At 40.8% G+C, this 25,173-nt stretch overlaps 1 protein-coding gene across 3 annotated transcripts in view; it reads left to right on the top strand.

Annotated features, from left to right (window-relative positions):
• Window positions 1-727: 727 nt before the first annotated feature.
• Window positions 728-25,173, top strand: part of LOC117270390 (E3 ubiquitin-protein ligase RNF19A) — a 47,286-nt gene continuing 22,840 nt past the window's right edge. For 2 of the 3 annotated variants that reach the window (XM_033647981.2, XM_033647979.2), the window contains exons 1-3: window positions 749-836; window positions 15,561-16,191; window positions 16,960-17,450. In XM_033647981.2, coding sequence (XP_033503872.1) covers window positions 16,039-16,191; window positions 16,960-17,450 — 644 coding nt within the window. In that variant the 5' untranslated portion in view covers window positions 749-836; window positions 15,561-16,038. Of the gene's footprint in view, window positions 837-15,560; window positions 16,192-16,959; window positions 17,451-25,173 lie in introns of all 3 variants that reach the window. The other variant, XM_033647980.2, reaches the window with a different exon arrangement.

Here is a 25,173-nt window from a genome sequence, read left to right as displayed (position 1 = left end):
TTGAAGACCCCAGGGGACACCACGGAACATTATGAGCTCCCTTTGCACTTGCTGTTTAGTAAAGACCTCCTCTGGGAGCCTGCATCCATAGGCCTATACTTTACTGGGATTTAAATCTAGGCTAACCTAAAAAATCCTCTTAAAAAGTTCTCCAGGGTCTTTATATAGACTTTTATGTGTATGACCTATGTGTTATTGAACATAAACAATGCAGGTTTTTTTTTTTACAACTGAAGCCCCAGAGCCTTTGAAGTTTGTGTTTATAATCTTTATTAAATGATCGTATTAGACAGCTACAGAATAAAAAGAAGCACTCATCTTTTAGTCTTGTGAGCACTGAACCTTTAAGGTGTATCTTTAAATATTACATTCTGGTTGACTGGGGCAAACCATAAAAAGAGCTGGCATATGTGTGTGTATACCTGGCACTGAAAACATGTGAGAACCACTGAGTTTTTTTATGGGACTGGGCATTTATGAATAGGAGATCCTGGGATTCTGCGTCATCCCATTGGTTCATGTCACTGCAGTGTGCCTCCCCTCAGGCCGCCGCACAGCCGAGCCATCAGTCTGCTGCTGTACCGAGGTGAAGCCTCTCCTCACCGCCTCATCGGATCCCTCCTGCACCGGACCCGACCTCACCATCGCACCCGGCCTCCTCTGTGCAGCTTTTGACGGTCAGATGTGTTTCGTGTGCGGCAGTAAATAGGAGGAGACTGGGGGTGGGGGGGTGGTGGGGGGTGGTGTGGGGGGGATTTCTGTGCTACTGTTTGGTCCTGGAGGGGAGGAGCCAGTTGTTGATTCTACGCTGCAAAGAGAAGGCGCCGCACACAGAGGTAAGATACCGTTTACGTAATACAAATTATTGTGTGTTTTATCCGCAGACTTTGAAACGCGCATTTCGGCTCTTTTATATTCGCTGTTTGTCGTGTTTATGGTTTGATATCTGGAGCTGGAGGTGAATGCGAATACGTAGCCTATTAAAACATGCCACTCCCTGCAATAGCATACTGATGCCCTGAAGAGACCCCTGTTTAAATGATTAAAATGGAAGTATAAAACTGTGTGATGATTTATTAAATGAACGTGGAGGTTATGCAAGGCTGCCTTTCATCATTCTGCTTTGTAATACCTTTAGTGTACAATTGCATCCATCCTATATGACCTACCTTTATGCTTTATTGTGTTACTGGTTAAATAACACTTCTCTTATTTAATCTGTGGAGTTATAACATATTTATCAGTGAGTTATAGCATGCTACATAACTGCTATGACATTCCACTCCAATACAGACTTCTTAAATAATCATATTTAAAAAAATAATCCCTTATATTGTGGTTATTTAATAATAAAGTAGCCTGCAGTCTGCCAGAGGTCACTAAGGCTCAGTGTTGAGCGCCACATGGTGCAGAAACAGAATATTTTGGTCAGGGATGCCACGGAGTGCAGGAGTGTGTGTGTGTGTGTGTGTGTGTGTACGTGTGTGTGTGGGTAGGCTGAGGTCACTCTCATGCCTCTGAAACCCGCATTGCTGATGTGGGCTTGTGTCCAGTGAAGAGATATTTAATAGGGTGTATCATCAGGTTTCCCTCTGCTAAGGCAGAACATCAGACATCCTCTATGCTCAATGATTGCATAGCAACAGCTTGTTAACAAGTGTCCTCGAGAAAAAAAAAACAAAAAAAAACGCCCCAAACTGAGGTGAGATAACATGGCTGTGATGATAATATGGTTCATTCAAAGGGCATAAGACAGGAAAAAAAAGGTGTCCTGTTTCTCGCCTGTTTGGCATATCAAAGCGGGGGAAATGCTTCAGGGCAGATGCTTGTGGTTGTGTAATAATCCCATCTGTCATTGTCATTTTATCTGTCATCATCAATAGAGAGACACTACAGACTCTAATCCATAGACAGTCAGTGAAACCACAAAGGATTAAAGAATAGCTTTCATATACAAACCATTACTTACACTTCGTCCGGATTTATCGGGCTTCATTTGAGAACATTAAAGTCATGGCTTCCCATTTGTTTTGACCATAAAGTGGTTGGATTAAATATATATGATATTCTCTTGATACAAAGCCGACCATTTGTACAGGTCAAATGTCACAGTAATAGGGCACCACTCCTTTTAAAGTGTTTCTTTACTTTTACTCTTTGTACTACTTATAAGTTAGTGATAGTGCACCTTAGGGAGAAGAATCTACCAGCTGCTTCATTATGAAAACTGCCCTCAGTATCCTAGATGGGTGTCTTAAAGGGCTGCTCCAGTGATTTAATAATGTGCTTCCATAAAGTTTGGGGACTCACAAGAGACAGATTAAGAAAAAGAATGGTCAAAATCGGAGCAGTAGAGCCTGAGATTTCCTTACTTTTGGACTGTAGTTAGCTGCAAAAACACTGGATCCTACATTTCCCACAATGCAACCAAAAGTGACAATTTAAGTTTCAAACCAGGAATACGTTTCTATGTTTCATGTGTATCATATCAATGTTTTTAAAGTTGTATAGTTGAGATAACCGGAATAAGTAACCTTTATGAGCTGACAACTCGGGAGGTGGAGGGTGTGGATGGTGTGACACTAAGTGGGGTTTCTGTGAAGTATTGCAAAGTTTAGTTGATTCAAAACACACATTAAACATGGCCTAATAGAGACAATTACAAACACAAGTACACAAATCAGCTTCACTATAACTCGCAGCATTCACAGACAAGCACTTGTCTTTATCTGGACACATTTTCTCCACAAATACAACATGCTAATGTTATTAGCACAAGCCTATGTCATTTTACATTGTATATATTAGCTTAGCAGCTAGTGTACTTTTCCCTGACTCATATGAAGCCAGGGACAACAGCAACATTTAACAAAGCTAACTTTACAAAATTCGGCTCCATTACAACTCACAAAGTTCACTGACAAAACAACTGTCTTATACTAAACACTTTTTCCAAACAAATATATCATGCTAAAGTTATTAGCACAAGCCTATGTCATTTTACATTGTATAAATTAGCCTAGCTGCTAGTGGACTTTTCCTCTACTCATTTGAAGCCAGGGACAACAGTAACATTTAACAAAGATAACGTCACAATATTCTGCTCCATTACAACTCACAGGGTTCACTGACAAAACAGCGGCCTTATACTAAACATGCTTTCAAACAATTATAACATGCTAACATTATAAGCACAAGCCTATGGCATTATACATTGTATAAATTAGCCTAGCAGCTAGCAGAGATTTCCTCCACTTATATGAAGACAGGATAAATCACACACAAGACTTAAAATGTTATCTTCTGGGGGCTTTATTGTCTTCACAGTTGTTGTTTCTTATCTGTGAAATAAAAGTAAATAAAGGCTTTGTTTCCACTGAAGGAAATCGTTTCAGGTTACAGAAATAGACAGGAGGTCTGTGTCGCCGTAATGTGTAGTTACATTTCTAGGGAGGTGCACGTCAGGCTACAGCAAAGAGTACAGTGTAGGCTCTTTGACGATATAAAGCCTATGCCGTAGGTATGGCGTCAATTGGACACAGAAGTATAAACCTGCTTTAGGCAAGATGGCCACCATGCTGCAGACCACTGTTCAAGACCAACAAACAGCAAAACCAGTTGTCTTTTAGGGAGGCATCAGTGGCATTTCCAGTGACAGCTGTGCCACTAAAAGCAGGTGTTTTAAGCCCAAGCATGATCTTTTTTTTGTAATGACAATCCAGTGGATTTTGTGCCACATGTTAACCACTGCATTGTTGGAACCTAAAGAAACATAAAAATTTCAGTTTGTCCCGAATACCACTTTTGCAGCATTGAAGCTTCAGTGACAAATACTTATGATTAATCAGAGCTTGATATGCCAGTTTTCTTTGACATATCTGGCACTTGACTTTTTTGGGGTCATCTCTGCAAGTTGAGAAACTTTTACAGACACTTGACTTTTTTGATAACTTGCCAGCGTATCTGTCTGTGTGGTCAGACTGTCCTAGTTTCAGCAGTGCTGGACTGCTGGTGACTGACAGTAGATGAGATCAAGTTTAAATGTCCTTGTCTGAGTGTTAACTACAAATGGTTAACGTTGATGCGTAATGAATAATGTTGGAAAAACCATTTCTTAATTTATGGGCTTGTTGGGATTTTTGGGGTAATGTATATATACCCTCGACCTTGTTCCTGTCACGAGGAGGCTTTGATGATCAGAGCAGATGCAGAGGGAACAATCTCAACTGCTGCCTGCCTGTTCTGAATGGTCAGCTTCACAGTGATCCTCAGGCCCTTCCAGTCACTGGTGGCCTTGGCAATGCCATCACCAACTTTCTTGGGTGACAGACCCAGAGGTCCAATTTTGGGGGCCAGGGCTGAGGTGGCTCCGACTTCTCCTCCTGTGCACCTCATGTACGCATTTTTTATCTCATTGGGGTTAAATTCAAAAGCAGAGCATTCGAATACTGGAATACTGATTACTGGCATCAGTTATGGGAACGATCAAAGCTTCAAAGCATTGTGGTTAGCTTCAGTAAAGTTTCAACATATTGGCCTCATGTATAATGTCAACATTTTTTCTGGTGACTGTGTTGTAAATGCCCATGTCATTTGAACTCCATTCCTCCAATTCGAAACACATGTTGAGACTTATCTACTTTCTGTTTAAAGTCTCCAAGCCTTGACCCTGGTGACATCATCAGGGTTAAACCGTTATTGATATGCAAGATTGGTGGAATGCTCCTTTGAAATGTTTTACCTGTGTGGTATTCTCTGTAGAAACGTGTTTGAGTGTGTGCCGTTTTGTCACCAGATTGAAATCGGTGTGAATCAGCATGCTGAATCATGTCAGTAAGTAAGAAAACAAGACTCTGGCCAAAGCCTTTGTACATTATGTAATGATGTCTGCTGATGCTTTTGGCACGAGGGATCAGTTTTCTTTTGCCTGTTGGAAATAAATTAAAAGTGAGGGTTCGCTGCTGCGAATTAAGACTGAGACATGTGGCTGGAGCTTTTGTTTTTGTGCGCTGGCGTAGCGTGGAGTAGGTGTGGGTCAGTTGTAAAGTGCTTCAGCAGGTCACAGGGTCAAACTGACATCTTGTTGAAGTCGTCTTGAGGCTAGACATCCACCAATGCTGGGACTTTATCGTTGTAACTAGTCCAGAACAGTGTATGTAATACAGATTATATGAGTAAGTATGTATGCACAAAGAGACACTCTGTGGATTTCTTTTTCAGGATGAGAGTGGGTTACTTTTTTGTGGGACTAATTTAACAAGATTGATTTTTACCTTCTCCAGTGGTGTGGCTATGTAACTCTCTGAGGTAGGTGTCTCCCAAACATTTAGCAGTAGGTTATGATTCACAGTTTTACTCATAAGTATGACACATAACTTGAATGAATACCTACACTATTATCACAGTTATTCAACGTCATTGAAACCTGATATTTAGGTTGGAATTTCCACATGGGTGGAGGGTGAAAACATGAGTGATTTAAGCTCCCTGTGCTCTGGCACAGAAAGAAAATTCTAGGACAGATTTTGAATTTGTCCTCTAATTCTCTATAATCCCAGAGACGCCTTAAGAATTTGAATTCTTGCAAAGGCTGTGTTTCTACATTGTTCATTCTCCGTGGCCCAGAGTTCTCTAGAAAGTGAAACATCAAAGGAGTCCTATAGTGTAAAGGGGGGAGGTCAGATCTTTAAGTGTGTCTTTGGCCTCGGGAGAATTTTACGGTATACTGTACACACACCCATTCAAGGGAAAAGAAAATCATTAAGCTGTAAACTGAAGATGTACTCTCTCTCTCTTTCCGAGCAGCAGCTGTGTCCGTTCCTCGTCTTGTTAACTCTTTTCCCTGGAGCCTTCTGAAGGATGGCATTAAAGACAGCAGTGCTCTTTCTCCCCCCTTTATCTCACCCCCCACTGTCTCGTCATTGAAAATATTTAAAGAGAGGTCATAAAGTTTATTAAACATGAATAATCTTAAGGAAGTATTATCATGCGTTAATGAGAGAATGTTTCATTGTTAGCTCAACTATTAGCCTGGGTGCTTTTTTGACACATCGCTAACATTGTATCTCACTGTAGTTGCACTGTGTTCAGTGATTAAAATACCCTTTTTCTCTAATCTATTTGTTCTTTTTGAAATATAAAATGCGATACTGAATTCCCTGTGAATGAATGGAAAACCACAGACTGTTCAGAAATAATGGACATAGCCATTGTGACGTCACCTAATGATTTGTAGACTCCTGTTTTGAAGCCTGGAGTTCAGCTCTCCGGCTGTCGCCATCTTGGATTAGAGGTTAGAGCTGCAGATGAGATGTTGTCTCACAGACAACCTGTCAAGAAAAGCAACTACGCCCTAAATGAACCTTAACTTTAAGGCTTAATAAAATGTATAGAGAAAAATATATGGACCAAAACTGTTTTTTTGTACCAGGCTGTAAACATGTTTATTTCTGCTGTGAAGTTGAGCATTTTAACATGGTTATCAATGGAAACTGACTTGCTTTTGGAACCAGCCTCAAGTGGCCATTCTAAGAACTGCAGTTTTTAGCACATCCTCATTTGCTTAATTTACTCTCCAAAGGCCCAGACACACCAGCACGACTTTAGAGAACTAGCAGCGAAAAAGGCCCTCTACTGCGTTGCCTGACATTGCTCTGTGTTCGCTAAAAAAGTGGCACATGATCACACCCCAAAGACTTCACGACGGTCAACCACCATGTAGTTCTACACCTGCGTGAGAGGATATAACTCTCCACACCAACAGACGGTGGTAGTCTGTAATTCTAATTAAAAAAGGTAAATTGGAAGATTGTCTTGATGCTAGTTAGCCAGTTAGCACATTAACAACACAATCCAATGTTGAAAGAATAAAGGATATTTACTGTGCACCAGTAAACCATTACACAAATGATCACAAGACATTTTTGCTAAAGAGCTCAATGGCTAGAGAAAATAATCTTACCTATGTAACAAGTTTTTTTTTTGGTCTCTACCCGTTTGACTTTAGCTGATTGTTTACTTTCCTCACTTCCATTTCTTTTCTCATGCGCTGAGATGAACTACAAATATCCTGTGTATCATTTTATTCATATTTTTTCAATGTTTGCTAACTACAGTGACCAATTAAACAAGGAACTGTTTGTCCACAAACATGTATTTGTGATGACTGACCGTTTGGTGGGTCAGTGAAGTAAAAATAAACTCAGCTTTTGATTTCCCATGAGTGCCTGTTGTTTAAGTTGTGACTGTTTTCACTGACCTCGAGTCCGCCTGAACTAAAACATTCATTATGTTTATAGCGTAGCCACTGGTCATAGAAGACAAACAGCACCTCATCAGTGAGGAGCTGCTTCTTCGGTCGTTTCTGTATCCTCATCTCTGTATCCACATAAGTCAAATGTGCATGTGTGCATAATGAAGTGTGTGTTTGTGTGTGTATGTACGGAAGTGTGTGTGGAGTGTGCATGTTAGTGGATTTTTATTTCTGCGGTTTCTGATGGATGGATGATCTGATTCAAGATGATGATGATGATGATGATGATGATGATCTATAAAAATAGAAAGGATGCTCTGCATAGACTGTGAACAGGACAAATTGGAGTGAAAGATCATTATCTGATAAATGATTCAGATGTTGAAGGGAAAAAAGGAAAATATAATCTTACATCTACCCAGGTAGCTAGGAGTGCTCGGCCCAGCATTGGCCTTACTTTGGCGCTGCAGTCTCAAACTGACAGTACCTCTTGCACCCTGATGAAGACCCTAGTGTCGAAAGCAGCCATGTTTTGTCAAGTGCATTTGTTCCTGTTAGTGACGTTAATTTTTTTCCCTCCCAACTTGCCACAATACTTGGGCTGATTGTGCCACAACTGGTCCCAAACTAGTCTGAGTAGAATTGCTAACTGGAGCTGATTATCAGCCCAAAATTGGTCTAAGTCTGAGCCCCTAAATCCTAGTTGAATCTGGCAGTCATGTGTGGACCAGAGCCAACTCATATTTGGTCCTTTGCTGCCAAAACACAGCAAAGTTTGCCAACATGCAACAATAAAATACAGTGTTTGTATATAATCATATATAAATGAATGTTTTGTCTTTAAATGAATTGATTGTGCATCCTTTGAACCTAAATAATTCCAAGTCCCTCATTGTTTATATTTATGTGTGCATGACAATTTTATAATCAAGGTTTGAAGATGGTTTATTTCCTGCTGATATAATGTTCTGTCCGATCTAATTCTATATAAACAGTCTGTACAAAGTCTCTGCCCATCTGATGGTCTTTGCTCAGCTGTGTGAGTTTTGTGCAAAACAAACAATTCTAAACATACTGATGGCAAACTTTCCCTCACAGTGACAACTTATCTAAGTTGTTAGGCAGCAACTTGTGTTGCCTATTTGGATACCTGTCGTTTAGTGTGGAGCTGTAAACCCTGGCTGAAGTCCACTGAGCTTCAGGCTGAGCTCCAGTTAGCAATACTACTCAGACCAGTTTTGGACCAGTTATGGCACATACAATCAGCCCCAGTACTGTGGCAAGTCAATTTGAGACTGCAAACTAAGTGTGCCAAAGGAAGGCCAAAGCTGGGCCAAGCACTTCTGGCTACCTGGGTAGATTTGAGATTTTAATTTCCTTTTTATGTTCAACATTTTAATAAACCTTGTATTTATCACAGATAATGTTCAAAATCACTAAATTCTTTGTATGTGTGTCTACTTGTACATGTATCAGTGTGCCTGTGTGTGTGTTCGAGTGAGTACATGTGCTTGTGAAGGCGTAGATACACCTCAGAGACAGTATGTTCAGTGCATGCAAATTTAGCTCTTTTGAATGTGTTATGTGTGTGCTTTTGATGTCTTCATATGTGGGAATTATGTCTATAAATAAACAGCAGCACAGTGAGTGTTCATCACAGAGGTCGGTGCTTTGGATCCTGTGCTTTGGCTAAGAAAGTCAGTCCCATGTGAAATGTGGATGTTGTGGAAATTCAAGCAGATGCACAACACAGTTGCTGGAAGTCAGATGCAGAGAAGCTACATTTGGTGAAAAATCAAACAAGAAATTTGTACAGGGAGGACTTAATTCTTTCAAATTGTTGCTGGAAGTGCAAAGTTTCTTTTTATCAGGGACGACATAACACAGTATGCCTCCACTGCTTTGTTTTTAAAGTCGGCAAACAGATCGTCATGAGAGATTTGAGTCTGAATTTACAACAAGATAACAATTTTCACAAACTAAATGTTGGAGAAAGTAAAAAGTGAACAGTGGACCTCAGAACAAACACCACTGAACTCCAAATGCTTGTAGCTGATGGTCAGGTTTTGAAGATGGTAACCTTATATGGAAAAATCCTCATTATCAAATGCACTTCTTCCGAATGAAGATTTTGTTGAAACAAATTTAAAAGGACTTTATTAAAGATTTTTTTTCAGCTGAAATTGCAGTTGTTACCACATTTGCCATCACTGTCAGGGCAGGAAATGGTTTGTTAAGAGTTGTATGGATAGTGTAGCTGCGACATTGTCATTGTATCCTCCGTGTTGTCGGCCTGTGTGAAACAGAATGCTTTGAGTGTGTTCACAAGCAGCTCTCCTCTCATCTGGCCTGTTTGTGTCCCTCTGGTTTTCTGGAAGAAGGCCAGGACTAACTGATCATAAAAGACGTTGATTTTAATTTGTGTTTATTTGCAACGTATGGAAGCCCTGAGAGGAAAGCGAGGAAAAAAATTCTGATGATCCATTTTCTAAGTTTGATCAAAATTGTTTTATGTTTATGACTTAAGAACAGGTGAAAAACAGTTTTGTTGGGATAATTTTTGAACTTGTTTTTTTGTCTCCGTGCTGTTGGCAGCTGTGGCCAGAGGCATTATGTTTTCAGCTTGTCTGTCCATCTGTACATTTGTCCGCCTGTTCATATGTATGTACGTCCATATCTATCCATTTCGGGAATATCTTCAAATTTGGCACAAACGTCCACCTTGACTCAACAATGAACTGATTAGATTTTATTGTTTAAAGGTTAAGGTCAGTGTGACCTTGCATCCCTCTCATTCTCGTAACCTCAATATCTAAAGAAGGCTTAGAGGGAGTTCTGTCAAATTTGGCACAAACGTCCACTTGGACTCAAGAATGAACTGATTAGAATTTGGTGGTCAAAGGTCAAAGTCACTGTGACCTCACAAAACATTTTTTAGAGGAGAACAGAATAGAGTATCTTTATTGTCGACCAGGAGTGACAAAAGACAACATTGTAAAAAGCAATCAACTAGTCAGTATAACAAACAAACAAAGTCATGACAAAACACTTAAACACATTAAATCAGCTCATTGTCTTGTCTGTCTGAAGGACTTTTTTTTTTTTTTTTAAGATACTTTTTGGGGCATTTTTGCCTCTAATTGATAGGAAAGCTAAGCGTAAAGAGGGGGAGAGATAGAGGGGGTGACATGCAGCCAAGGGCCAAAGGCCGGAGTTGAACCTGGGCAACGGCATTGTATGTGGGGTGTCTGCTCTATCCACTAAGCCACCAACGCCCTGGGATGGAGGACATTTTAAAAACATTTTTAGTTGCCAAACGGACTCTATAGCACCTCCCGCAGCTCAAGAGCTTGAACTGGTTAAAGAGAGGATGGGAGCTATCTGCCAAGATACTCCTTGCTTTCTCTTGTCCTTTTTGTAAAGCGTTGGGTCAAGGGCGTTAGTGGCTTGGCAACTATTTTACTTGTCCTAGAGAGTTTTGGCCATAACTCAGGAAGTCATATGCTAATTATGACAAAATTTAATATCACATTGACTAATTGGATATAATGATGAAGTGGTGCCATTTTATTTTCAAAAGGTCAAAGGTCAACTTCACTGTGACATCATAATGTTCTGGACATTATTCAGTGTCGTATCTTAGGAACAGAAGGGGAGACATTTGCTCAGATACTGAATTGGTGACACTAATCTTGGGTGCCTTGAAACTGTGCTGACTGTGTAGATCTTCTGTACTGCCGGGTTAAGATGTGTGTGAAGCATCCATGTTTTCATTGACATTAATATAAACTGTAACTGTAACTTGATTGGTTTGCGGAGGCATAAGGCCGTGAGGTGGTAATTCTAGTTTCACCTGTTCTGCCTGTTTAACATTAAGGTACTTAGAAAGATTTTCCTGGCAAAGTCATAAACACAGGAGAGAAAACAAATTAGTTCAGCCTTAGAAAATGAATCACCAGAATTTTCTTTTAAAGGCAGTCACTCAGCAAAATATTTGGAACCCCTTATCTAAGATTTTTGTTTCAAAATGCTCTCAAATAGTAACTTTAGCTGTTAAATTAAAAAAAAAAAGAAATAAATTATTTTAGGGAGAATTTCCCCAGAACCCCCCTGGAGAGTTGGGTCAGGATTAAAAGTGCCCCCCACGACCATGGGGGTCGTATAGTCATCTGTAATGTTTACAATTTAAGTTGATCTCTAAACTTTCTTACAGCAAACCCCATTTTTCATGTTATCTGTGACTAGATTTTTCAGCAATAGCCATTGAATGGATTTGCATTCCGTTCTTGCCTCTCTAGTAGTTTCACAGTTAGTGGCGGAGTCCGCCTCTCCCAGCGAGGATTCAAACTGTACCTTAAACTTAGGATTTTTTTTCCAACTTGCCTCTCAAAGCTACCGTAGAGTCTTTGTTTCACCTCTAAAGATGTAGATATGTATCTGGCTCAAGACACACTTGCACATTAAGATTTCCTAGAAGATCCTCTCCAAGAGAATCTTTAAGTTTTGCTTGCAAAAATGTTTTAACAGATATTTCCGATGTAAAACACATGAACTGAACAAAAACAGCTGTTTGCAATGTTCTGTGCATGTCTGTACACCTTTCGTTTTTGCGGCACCGAGTTGTATCTCAGCAAAATGCAGATCTGAAGTGGAATGTCTCTAAAATATCAACACTAATCGTCAGTTTAAGGAGCCAACGTTTCAAAGGGCAGACATGTTTTTCCTTTACTCTTAAATTACCATATTGTATATAATGATGTGCTGCTGCAAGAGGAGCCTGCTGTTCATGTCAATTTAAACATATCCACAGGAGTAGAATATAAATACGACTCTAACTCTCAGTCTCTATGCAAGATGGCAGGTTAGGCACTGCAGTGTTACATAAATCCAGAGTCTTTGTGCATCCTTGTTAAAAGAATGATGAAGCATATAGCTCCTGTAGCCATAACCTGCCTCCGGCCAGCGCAGTTAATCTGATATTAAAAAAATGAATCACTTTTTAAGATCATAGATTTAACTTTAGAGAAAGTGAAACTGTTTAAGATCTTTAAATAGAAGCTGATCTATCATCATCTCATATTTCATGTCACGTTCTATGGTCCAATTTGACGTAGTGTCAATATGGAGACAGCTATTTTAATTGGTCTGGGGTTGCATGAATCACCTCATGCTCTCTGTGCTCTCTGGGCCTGATTATGAAAGCTCGTTGCTGCCTAATGGAGACAGAATGAGTTGTCTGTGCTGTCTATCACTGCCTCTACCACCCCCTCCCCCCCCCATCCTTTCTGTCAAACCAGTCGCAACTCTGTCGTCCATCTGCTCTTTGTGTCTCGTGGTTGTGACCTTATTGCTCATGTCTGGGGCTGCATGACGGGTCGCGGACACCCAAACCCCTCAGTGTCTTTTAAGTTTGAATTTTATTCCATATAAACGGCTCTCGGGGGATTTTAAGTAGAGATTTGGGAGTAAAATGGCATAGTTTGAAAGGTCAGATTTTAAAATAAGTTCCTGGTATTGTGTCTGTGTCATGTTTCGAGTAAATGAGAGAGACAGAGCACACTATTTAATTCATAATATATCTTGTATTTATGGAGTAGTTTTGCTGTAATTAAATATTAAAATGTCACTAACGATGATAAAGATATAAGAAATGAAACATCATAGCACACACTGAGCCATCTGTGTTATTGTGTAGATGTCCTGTTTGCTGTTGATGCTCTGTATAATATGATTCTGAGTTTACAGCCAGAGGGAAAAAGTTCATAGATTACATTTATATTCATGCGAACAGGGTTCACAGAGAGGTGTTTTCTACATCAATAATGTTCAAAAGAGAATAAAAGTTCAATTACAGTGTGAATCGAAGCAAGCTGTGGCTGAGTACATCGAAAACATCATTGATTTTAAATATTTTATCACATTTATTATTACATTTTTTTACTTAGTTGTAAATGGCAATGATGTTGGTTTAGATTAGCAACTCCCAAACTTTTTGGTTTTGCTGCAAGCATGCAGGCACATCTGATATATAACAATCAGGACACACGTACTCTGCAGAGTGATGTACTATATTCTATAGCCTAGTTAATCGACACAAATAGAATACACACAGGTCAAATCGAAAACAGCCCATGTACACACAAATATAGCATGAGCATTAAATCAAAGACAGAGCATGACAGGCTGCCTGTGAGGGACTGAGAGTTACCCCTCTCATACAGATGAGCCCAATCATCAAGTCAGGGTCACGTATCAACAAACGAGCACACATCAATAGAAAAAGAGCATAAAATAAAAATATCCCTTTGTAAATATTTTAGAGACCTCACAAATTTTCAGAAGTCATGTTTAAAGGGGAGCTCATGTCTTATTAAGAGGAGCCGAGCTCCCTCTGCCTCCTCTCATCACCAGATGCGTCTGTCAACAGGTTGTGATCAGTTCAACCAAAGAGTGAATTTCCTTGCTAGTGCTAGGTTTTATTTTTTTGAGCTCCGAAATAGTAAAATCTCCCTTGAATTCACAAGAAAAAAGCAGAGATCAGGAAAATAAATGTCGTTTTGCACAGCAGAAATATAATTTGCTTGCCCTCCTTTCCTATTAATCACTCTGTGACCCTCAGATCTATCTTGTGACGTCTTTGAGGTGCTCTGACCCAAAAGTCAAGAACTAGCGGCTTAGGTCAATATCAGTAGATTAAACAATCCAATTCCAGATTATTCACAATCTTTTTGGATATAGATTAACGTACCCTCATAAAAAGGTTTGCATGATATCTAACAATTTAGCACTCCACAAATGGCATGGCATTATGTATTCTTAAGTGCTATATCGTAGGCAACTGGACTTGCTTGAGTTTCTTGAGGATGTTTCACCTTTCATCCAAGAAGCTTCTCCAGTTCTGAGGGACTGGTGCAGAGTCGCAGGCTTTAAACCCTGTGTGGGTGTGAAACCTTACAGAGTGGCTGGGGTCACATGTGAGCTGTAAGGGCTGAGCTGTAAGCCTGCTCTGCATCAGTCTGTTAGAACTGAAGAAGCCTCTTGGATGAGAGGTAAAAGGTCTTCACGCCACTCAAGCATGTCCAGTTGCCTGCGATATAGCACTTAAGATTACCATGACCTGGATGACAGAGAGTCTTCACCAACACGTCACATTCTGTACTTAATGTAAAGCTATGTTAGCATAAAGTTACACCGGTTAGGTTTGGAAAAAGTAACATGAAACATGATGACGACGTACCTTACAATAACGCAAAGTTCACTTGGTTTCACACGGGATATGAATGCCGGTCTCCTGGGGGAAGGTTCTGTGTTTGTTTGGCCCATCCAACACCCCAAACCACATCCTTACCAAGTGGCAACCTCAGAGACTGAAAAGTGAAGCCGAATTGAAAGTGCCAAAACTGCAGTTCATTGAACGGCCACTTGAGGCTGGCTCCAAAACATTGTAAATCCCCATAGAACACCATGTTAAAATGCCCAACTTTACAGCAGAAATACACGTTTAGAGCCTGGTACAAATAACTGTTTTGGTCTAGCTACTTTCAACATACATGACAACTGTACGGGGGCTAATTATTTTTTTTTTATAACTTACCCTTTTACATTTTATTAAGGCGCAAAGTTACGCATATTTAAAGGCGGGGACGCTCTGTGAGACACATCCACACCTCACTCCTCCACAGCTCCACCCTCTCTTCCTAATACGGTCACTTCGGGCTCCAAAAAGCCAAGATGGCGGCGGCCAAATGCCAAACTCGAGGCTTTAAAACGGGAATCCACAAACCAAAGGGTGACATCACAGTAGCTGTGTCCATTATTTACACAGTTTATGGTACTTACACAAACTTTCACACTTTATACTACTTCCATCTTTACACCCGTCAGCCGACTGGTCACGTGGTCGCAGCCTTCCAAATTACGTGGGTTATATACAAATTTTGATGCATTACTTTTCATTGGTACACGTAGAATCAGTGCATGAGAACAGTCTGTATGGATATATGTCATAATAAAGAAAATGTATGTGTAATTACACATAAAATGTGGTGATTCAATTGATGTTGATTACAGTAATTTGTGTTCTACTGTAATAAATTCCATTAAACAAAACATCAAGATGATAATGCACTGAAAGTTAATAATTATATTCAACTATCTCCTTGCCTTTGGTGCATTTAGCAGCTCAACTTTTCATGTAGGGACTTTTTAATATAACAAAATACTGTATTTACTGACCAAATGGCAGAGAGCACATCCTATTATTTCTGACTCACTGTAATTTAGCCATGATTGTGATGTTTGTTTCCAGGTGAAGGGACTGTTTGCAGTGAAGAAGAGGTCTAAAATGATGAAGGACACTCAGCCAGTCCAGGGCTAACTCAGACCAAGGGAACTGCAGTGGAGGTGGAGGAGGAAGAGGAAGGGGGGAGAGAAGACTGAAGAGAGACAAAATAAATCACATGACCCGGCCTCGGAAAGACTCCAAATTAGTGATGTTCCCCTTGGGCAGGGATTACCTCCTCCCCGTCGTCTACCTCTCCATCTCTCCTGCTCTTCCTCCCTCGCACAGCAGAGCAGCCGCCCAGCTCCAAGACTCTGAGCCGTGAGCGCTTGCTGTGCTCACCCGCCCACACACAAACTCACAAACACACGCACACACACACACACACACACACACACACACACACGCTCCCTCTCTCTGGCACACACAAACGCACGCTTTCGCATCCTGCCCATGGTCGTTGGCCTGTCCTCCTCAGCTGCTGCTCCTGCTCTAGTCCCTGACCATGAAGAGGCCCAAGCAGCAGACGGGGCCGCTGAGCTTCCTGAACTTCTTCAGCAGGAAGCCCAAATCGGAGCCAAAGCCCGAGAGGCCTGTGGAAGTGTGGCCCAGAGAGGAGGTGGCCATCACGCTGACCCCGAGCGAGCATCCAGAGCAGGTGAGACTGAGGAACTAATCCCATTTGTGTCATAATATAGTATTTCTCCTAGTTTTGGCTTGGCTTCTGGTAACCTCTGTGAGATTTAGTTTTCATAAAAAGTTTGATCTTGGTTTTATATGTTACAGTTTGAATCTCTAATTTTATAAAGTCTGTTTAGAAGCCATTTTGGAGTTGGAATCGATGGTGCTGTCTTTTTAAACACTGACAGAAATTTGCATTTGGATAAAAAAATGAAGGGATTTGTCAGGGATTAATATTTGTTTTTAATTATAGATGATTTTAAGCCCTATTATCATTATAAATTGCTCATTATTAGTTCATCATCCCTCCGTATTTATAGTTAAATGTCTGGTTTTGTTGCTTCATTTAAATTGTCTAACGAAAGAAAGAGGGAACGTGAAGACAGGCTGTAGATCATTAACTTTGGACGTTTTAGCTTCTGCTTGCTTCCTCCCTCTGCCCTACTGTTACAGCCCAAATCCATTAGAGTGTTTATTTAATTAATTGGTAATTTCGAGAAATTATGTTGCCAAGAAACCAGCTACACCAAGCATCCACCCACATACACACTCAGCAATACTGATTCTTACTAGAAACGTGGGGACGTTACTTTTGCTTGGATTTATTTCTTAAAATAAACCGTTTTTTGTGAACCTCAGCAGAATATCTCGCACGTTGTCACCCTGCGTGTCCCCGTGTGTTTGAGAACATTTATAGTGTGCATGATTGTATATAGTAAATCAGCAGCTCTGTGACTGTTTGCAGGACCTCAGCATCACAGCAGAAGAGGCTGGAGAATCAAGAGTTTCTGGAGGAGAAAGAGGAGAAGGAGGAGGTCCGCCAGCAGCGGCTGAGGCAGGCGAGGAAGGCGCCGCCACGGCCGAGTGCGTGGGAGGGGCCAGCAGCGGCTCCACTGGCGTCCTGTCCCTCTCCTCCTCCAGCCAGGAGCAGCTATTGGATGAACACCTGGAGGAGTGCCCACTGTGCCTGCTCAGTCAACCGCGTTGCCACTTCCCACGACTCACCTCCTGTTCCCACCGAACGTGCTCTGACTGCCTCCGCCAGTACCTGCGCATCGAGATATCAGAGAGCCGGGTGGGCATCGCGTGCCCACAGTGCCCTGAGACACTGGCACCGCTGGATGTTCGTGCCATCCTGGATGACCGGGCGCTTCTGGAGCGGTTTGAGGAGTACCAGTTGAGGCGTTTCCTGGCTGCTGATCCAGATACGCGCTGGTGCCCTGCGCCTGACTGCAGGTGAGCAGGAGACCACCATAACATTTTATAAAGCAGTTTCATACCTGCACCAGAAGATATTTCACTTCAAAATCATACTTAAGTTAAGCTAAAGGAAAATATTGGTATTTTTCAACCTGGGCCCTATTAGTCTCTCTCCATGGGATATTTAAAAATAGCGGGTGTGCATTTATTCCTTCCAAGCAAAGTTCAGGGTTTTAGTGTCACCGTAGTTCACAAAATCTGGTCAAATTAATATATTTAAACGCTTGAAGATGAGACCCCTGTGTGCTCTTTTTTCTCAGTCTTTTGACTTCTCTGTTCTTGTCTTCTCATCCTCTCTTTCCAACCTGTAGAATATGACACGTCTTCTGATGTCATCGTGGTTCACACTAAAAGAAAACCTGCTATTGTTTTTGTTGAGTAACAAATGAACCAACTTCTTTTTGGCTGAAATGCTCTGAACATTTCAGCCAGTTCTATGTTGATGGAAAGGGGTATGACAGGCTCAGATTGTTATTATCATTTTCCATGGCTACATGCGAGAAAACAAAGTTTTCTTCACAAATTCAAGGTAACACAGCATGACTAATCGATATACAAATGTTCATTTTAAGGTTTACCTATACCTTTAGCTAACAACATTAAGAGAAGCTTATTAAATAAGGGAGAGGAAAAGGCATGTTTAATGAAAATAATGGCATCTTTAGATTGCCTAAACTAAAATGTACTTTTTATTGACATCTTGAGTCACACAGTAGAAATTCACTGTACTGTAATTACCTTATGAAAAAAAAACAAAAGCTCTAATTCAGTATTACAATATGGCAGCTCTTGTGAAAGCCCCGTCATCCCACCACCGGCTTTATGTTGTAAAACACAAGACTTGAAGCAGATTTCCAGTGTCAGAATGATTGATTGAGCTTTGAAAGGATGAGCTGACAGCAAAGTGAAAGCTCAGTTTGAGCTTTATATGCATCCCAAGGCTGTTTTAAGTTTGATGCAACCAAAATATTTTGCAGATACTGAAACGGTGAATCATGAAGTAGGCCTCCCTCCACTTTGTAACAGCAACCCTTACAGACTCTATGTGCATGTGGGACTATATACAGTAACAATAACCACATACTGCATTGGGAGTTAAGGGACGAATTCACCTTTAATCAGTTTACTACAACAGCACTTTGAGTGATATGTGCCTGGCATTTCAGGGACCATTTGACATTTCCTTGCTCCCTGATGGTAACTGGCTGAAATGTGGATTACATCATGTCACGTGGAGATCAAGCACAGCTACAATGTAATTTCATTGCAGAATAGATTGAAGACATCATCATAAATCACACAGGGAAAAATCCACTGTCGGAAAGTCGATTTTTTTCTTCCAGCCCAGTCACCAGAATAAAATGTTGGCATTGTCCATTTCTGCAAACCGCAGATACATTACATTTGTACATGTCAAAAGTGATGTAGACATTAGTTTTAAAAACTGGGATTTTTAGTTATTTTAGGCAAAAATATTATCTTTTCTTAAACTTGTTAACCACAGTGTTTTTGAGACGTAAAGAAATATACATTTTCAGCATATTTGCTACATCCTGGGTCTTCAGCAGAGGGTCAGCAAACCCCCCTGGAGGGTAACTGCTGACCCCTTTTTTGCAAAGATAAGATGCAAAAGTATGTCCTTTAGTAATGACCAGGGCCTCTGCCAAGTGGCAAATTATGACGAGTACGTATGAGATCACGTCGGTTTTCACATTCATCTGCTGAAGGAGGAAAGTAATAATTACGCTGTCGGCAAAGCAGTAATGATTGTGCTAAGTGGCTAATGGGCATGTAGCTACTTCCATGTTTCAGATGATACATCATGTTTGTAGTTGACCAATGAAGATGAGTTTACATATCACCTTGGGTTCGTCCTTCACCTTCTCAAAATGATCCCACACTTTGGATTTCCTGCCTGACATGTTATTAACTGGCCTGTGGAATAACCGCAGGTACCAGCCCTGGAAATTAACCTGACTCCTGTCTGACTGCTGATTGTGGCCACTTCCTGTGTCTGTCCTTTCAAATTAAATTCCCACCTGGTTCATATAGGTTTTGATTTATTCTGACAAGGTGCAGCTCCTAACAATGTTTTAGGCTTTTCTTTTTGCGACTAAGGGACCGATGAAATCTTACCGACTAATGACCTTCCTAGTCGACAAACGTTTAGTTGACTATAAGGGGGCAATCTTATCTGTGTCACTATTAAACGCTCCGCACAATGGAGGTAGTTTAATGAGCATGAAAGTCTGCTCAGGGTGGGTGGATGGGTCCAACAAACACCAGACTTTGACTCACAAGACTGGTGTTTTAAACAAACAAACAAAAACATCAGATGTGGGATTTCTGCCACTCAAAGCCTGGTGTTTTATAGCAACATCCGCATTCTTTTCTAGAGATGTACCAACACCACTTTTTCCTTCCCGATACCGATTCCGATCCCTGAACCTTAGGTATCTGCTGATACCGAGTACTGATCCGATACCAGCGTGTAAAATAAAAATGGATGGGATATGAATTGTTGTATGTCTCAACTCCTAAAACTCTATGTAAAATATTAAGAAATAAATACATAATAGTAGAATGAGTGCCATAAAACTTTTTTTTATTATTATTGTTATCCAGTGTTGACACAGATCAAGACACAGGTTAAAGTGCAGCCACACAATTTGGTAAAAAAGACATTTAAAGGCTACAGTAGAATGCTTTTTAAACTCCGCTCTGATTGCGTTTCGTTTGCCTGTAGCGTGCGTATGCGTAATGAGGTGAGGCATTACGTGATATCAGATTGGTCATAGGCTGTACTCGCCGATACTGCATTTTAGGCAGTATCGGAGGCATTTCCGATACTGGTATCGGTATCGGTACAACTCTATTCTTTTCCAAACCATAACTAAGTATTTCGGTGCCTAAGCCTAACTGCCAACACCTTCTTACTGCTGACCCATTCTTTGCCAAGATAAAATGCAAAAGGATGTCCTGTAGTCACGACCAGGGCCTCTGCCAAGTGGCAAATTATGACGAGTAGGTATGAGATCACGTTGGATTTCACCTTCATCCGCTGAAGGGGGAAAGTCCTCTGTGCACACTGTAAATCTGAGTTTAACACATGCACGTACAAGTTACTGCAGAGGGGCTGCCACCTTTTTTTCCTTTTCAGAAATATGTAGAAAATATACATTGGCACCAATCCAACATATGTTGCCTTTTGCAACAACCTATCTTTGTGAAAATGGATTTTTACTCCCTCACCTACCTGAAAAGCAAAAACAGTCTGAGGCTCACAACCTCCAACCGTTCAGTTTAATATGCAATTCAGTTTTCTACAATATATGTAGCCGGGGGTTGCTGCTCCATCTTTCTTTCAGCTAAGGGATCCTTGGCCTAAAAAATGTTGAAGACCCCAGCGCTACATAATAAAGTACAAATGTTACATATCCGTGGTTTGCAGAAACATATAATGCCAACATTTATTCTGGCAATTGGGTTGTTTTTGTCCCCCTTTGACAGCAGCCTCAGTAGACCACAATGCAATGCAACCGCAAGACATGTTCTGAGTTAACTCATCCTCTCTGCTGTCGTTTACAACATATACAGACACTGATCTATTGATGTATCACCTTATTGTTCACAGAGGGGTAACAGGATAGGGCTGCTGACAGGAAATCATAATGTCTGTGCACGTGTGTGTGTGTGTGCGTTCAATGAATATTTGTGGTGAAAAGCACGTATGCACAAGGGTTCAGGACTCAGTGGTAGACTGTCTGTCTCCCCAACTGTCAGTGCTTACAGCCCAGTCGTGATGAATGAGTGGAGCAAAAATCAATACGCCAATCTGTCTGATGCTGTGGTGAATTAAATATAACTCAGAGAAACAAGATTGGGTTTCTATCTACAACAAATCCGCCGACTTTTGAGTTCCATGCATTTGAAAATGTTTACGAGTGGAGGTCAGCAAAGATTTAGATTTTAAATCACTAATAGTTCCCACATAGAGGAGCCTTTGAAGCGGTGACCCATTATGTAAACTGGTCACAGTTATGGTTTGTGTATTCCCATGCTCCCAACATACACACATTCCTCGAGGTCTTAGTGACAGAAGCTTAGTTGGAGATTATGTCGGCTCTGAGAAAGTGTGGCAAAACGTGGTGCTCTGTGTGTGTGTGTGTGTGTGTGTGTGTGTGTGTGCGCTTGTGTCTACGTGTGCACATTTTGTCATGTCTTTGCTGCATATGCGATGCTGCTGTAGGTGGTTTCAAATGAGAAGCTGCCAGGGATTTTTCAGCGCACACGGACAGAATCTGAATCACAAGTATTTCAAGTGGAAATCTTTCTGCGCCTGTGCCAATGTCAAATAACGGTAGTTTTATCTGACGTGAGAGGAAGGATTTTCGTGTTTGCCCCTAAAGAAGGCTGTGTGGTTTGTTTCTCTGAGCATGAAGAGTACATTAAGTTCTCAACTAAGATGAATCATATTGATTGAAGTAGAAATATAGAGCATTTTTGTTTTGGCTACTGTCAAACATATGACAATTATACCACATATCCTGTATTTTTTTTTTACTTTGAAATATGTACTTACAGAGTTTTCTTGTAAACAACAAACTTATGTTTACATTCAGTTTTTCCCACCAAAATGTGTTACATCTTCTCGTTCTAGAAAATATGTTTAATGCATTTCCTTTCTCATAGAACATTTGGATAACTGATTTTCTAAACATTTTCAGACTTTACTTACATCCACTAAACCTCTTCTTCATCCCTACTGTTTGCTGTCACACTGCTATGCTTCTGTGGGAAACTTTTGTCAGATCTGTGTGTTGTGTGACTGCAAGCTCCCGCATGTGCATCTTTAGGCACAAGATACAAACAAAACGGGGACCTGCTCATGGAAACTCACTACCAGGACATCAGAATACACTAATACAGTTTTAGTATGTTGCAGAGAAAAGTTGCAGCGGTGTGAACTGGACGGTCTCAGCTCGACTCAAGCCAGCTGTCACCTGCAACTCAGCTGGTCAATTTGCCGGCGGCTGGTTTTAGGAAGTGAAGCACATCACCTGTTTGAACAGCCAGTCAGCTTGTAGTGAAGTCTACTGGTCAAGTCAAAACGACAGTAGACGGTGTGTTCACTTGCTGCGGCAGGTGCTCTGTCCCCGCTGAGCCCTGTGTTTTCGTCCTCATGGTGTGGTCACTGCTGCAGCTTGCTGTCTGTGCTTATGCCCCTCCACACACATTTTAATTGGTGCTGGCTATTTATATAATTGTGGCGCATTTATTATGAATACAGTCCATCTGTTGCTCGTTTTGTTTCTGTTTTTCGCCGTTTCATCACTACTACAAATGCAGCTGTAGCCAGTATCTCATTATCATGATCCTCATTCATGTTTTAAGGAGCTACAAATTATAATATAAACCTGACAAGCTGGGAATCAGAGTGCAGAGGGTTGTTGCACAGACATGATTCACTGTCTCATCTGTTTTTTTCAACACTGCAGAACGGTGCATTGCAATTAGTTGCCTGTTTCAACTTGTCTTTTTGCGAATCTTTGGTCTGAACTGGGCTTCACATACACATTAAAACAATCGTTTAGCGTCTGTGTGAGATGCACCTGGCTTTTCACCAACTCCAATGTAAACCCATCCGCATCATTATCTAACGCACAGCACAGTGGACTTATGTAATCCTTTTTAGCTGAAAGTTGCACAATATATTTAAGGTTTTTGTATATTAAGTCCAGGTTTTATTAGGCCAGGAAATCAGAAGCCACTAGGATCGATTACTGAGTAAACCAAACTGTACACCAGCTCTAACACTATGACACAAAATTCTCCCTTTGAAGTAATGATACCTCCTTTTAATTAGAAGTTAAGAGAGAGAGGGAAACAAATATAAATATTTACAAGAGCGCAATTATTATCCGTGTAATTGGAAAACAAAAATCCTGCCATTACTAAATTCAAGTTTCAGTTAGACCCAAATTTCCTTCAGTCACTTTAATCACTGAGGTGGACACAGTTCTTGTGTCTGACACTTGTCATCCAGACCTAGGTGACAGTTCTGTTAGTGCCGCTGTGGAAGTGTGCAGCTGTTCATCTTACCGCACTGTAGAATGCGTTGGTTGAGTGTGTGTAGACACAGTCCTTGTAATCCACGGCTTCAATCTTCTGCATCCAACCGAGTCTCTAGTTCATCTCCATTGGGCTGTAGCTCGCCATCAAACATCCAACAGTATCCAGGCTCAAACTCCATGTAAGTCCAAAAAACCTGACCTGTAGTGAGTAAGGTCAGAACTCACATTCAATCTTCTAATCTGAAATAATAGACAATAAAATAAAAGCTGCAACATGTCTTATCAAATCATCTCACTGTGTTCTATATTACCAACAAGAGTATAAATGTCAAGTCCTCTCGATGTTCTTTAGATTAACTAAAGAGTAAAAATGAGGACTGTTGAAACATTAGTAATATTGTAAATTATCAACAAAAACACATTCGGGGAACTGCGATTGCTGAAATAATCTTATTCGAATCGTTTGCATGACAGTGGGCATCACAACACCTGCCTCATGCCCTTCACCATGCAATAATGACCTACAGTCACAAGGTACAATTTTGTGTAATTAAGGCACAGATTCTGGAGCTTAAAACAACACCAATAAACGTTCAGTGTGCAACAGATATGCAAAGACTTAGTACACAGTTACACTTCAAAATAGCACAACTAACACTTTTTGCATCAGTAAATGGCACTTTCCTATGTGTTTGTTAGCATTACGGCTAGCACTTCTCTGTTAAACATACCAGCTAGTGCTTATTGTTAGTATTAGTAACTACCACATCTCTGATATTATTAATTAGCGCTTTATGCTTTTTTGTTGGTATTATGATCTAGTGTTTATCCATTAGCGTTAGCGACTAGCAATTCCCCGCTGGCGCTGGCGCTAGTGGCTAGCGCGTATCCGTTAGCACTAGCGGTTAGCATTTTTTATCCTTTAGCGCTGGTGCTCCAACAGTCAAAAAATACCTTACCAATGCGGCAGCTAGTGATGATAGGATCCTCCGTATTCACACAGGATGGGTGTGTTCAAAGGATTATCAAAGCTGCTTTAGCTGACTTTTAATCAATTTCTGTAGCGTTTCAGTCCAAGTTCAATGTTAGCTCCTGTTCCGTTGGCTGCCATTTTCCAGCTCAGTGAACCGGAAGTAATACTTAATTGGCTGGCTGCTAACCTTTACAGGAACCTGCCTGTTTTTTTATGTAACATCTGTACCGATTCTGGTTAAATCTTATGTGCATAGATTATTTAACCTGGGTTACACCTAGTTTAAAGAACATAAAAGTCTGCTCAGAGTGGCTGGATGGGTCAAACATACACCGGACTTTGACCCACGAGACTGGTGTTGGAGACTAACAAATAACAATATCGGTGGTGTTTTGTAACGACATCCGCAATCTTTTCCAAACCATAACCAAGTAGTTTTGTTGCCTAAACCTTGTTGTCAACCTCTTCATACTGCTGACCTCGTCTTTGCCAAGTACAACGCAGAAACATGTCCTTGAGTAAGTGCCAAATTATGAGGAGGAGGTTTGAGATCACGTTCGTTTTCACATTCATCCGCTGAAGGACTTCAGTTTTCTGTACACACTGTAAATCTAGTTTAAAACTTGTAGGTACAAGATAATTATGTGACACC

This window comes from Epinephelus lanceolatus, chromosome 13 (assembly GCF_041903045.1).
Source record: "Epinephelus lanceolatus isolate andai-2023 chromosome 13, ASM4190304v1, whole genome shotgun sequence".
NCBI classification, from domain to species: Eukaryota; Metazoa; Chordata; class Actinopteri; order Perciformes; family Serranidae; genus Epinephelus; species Epinephelus lanceolatus.
This window is presented reverse-complemented; position numbering and strand designations above follow the sequence as displayed.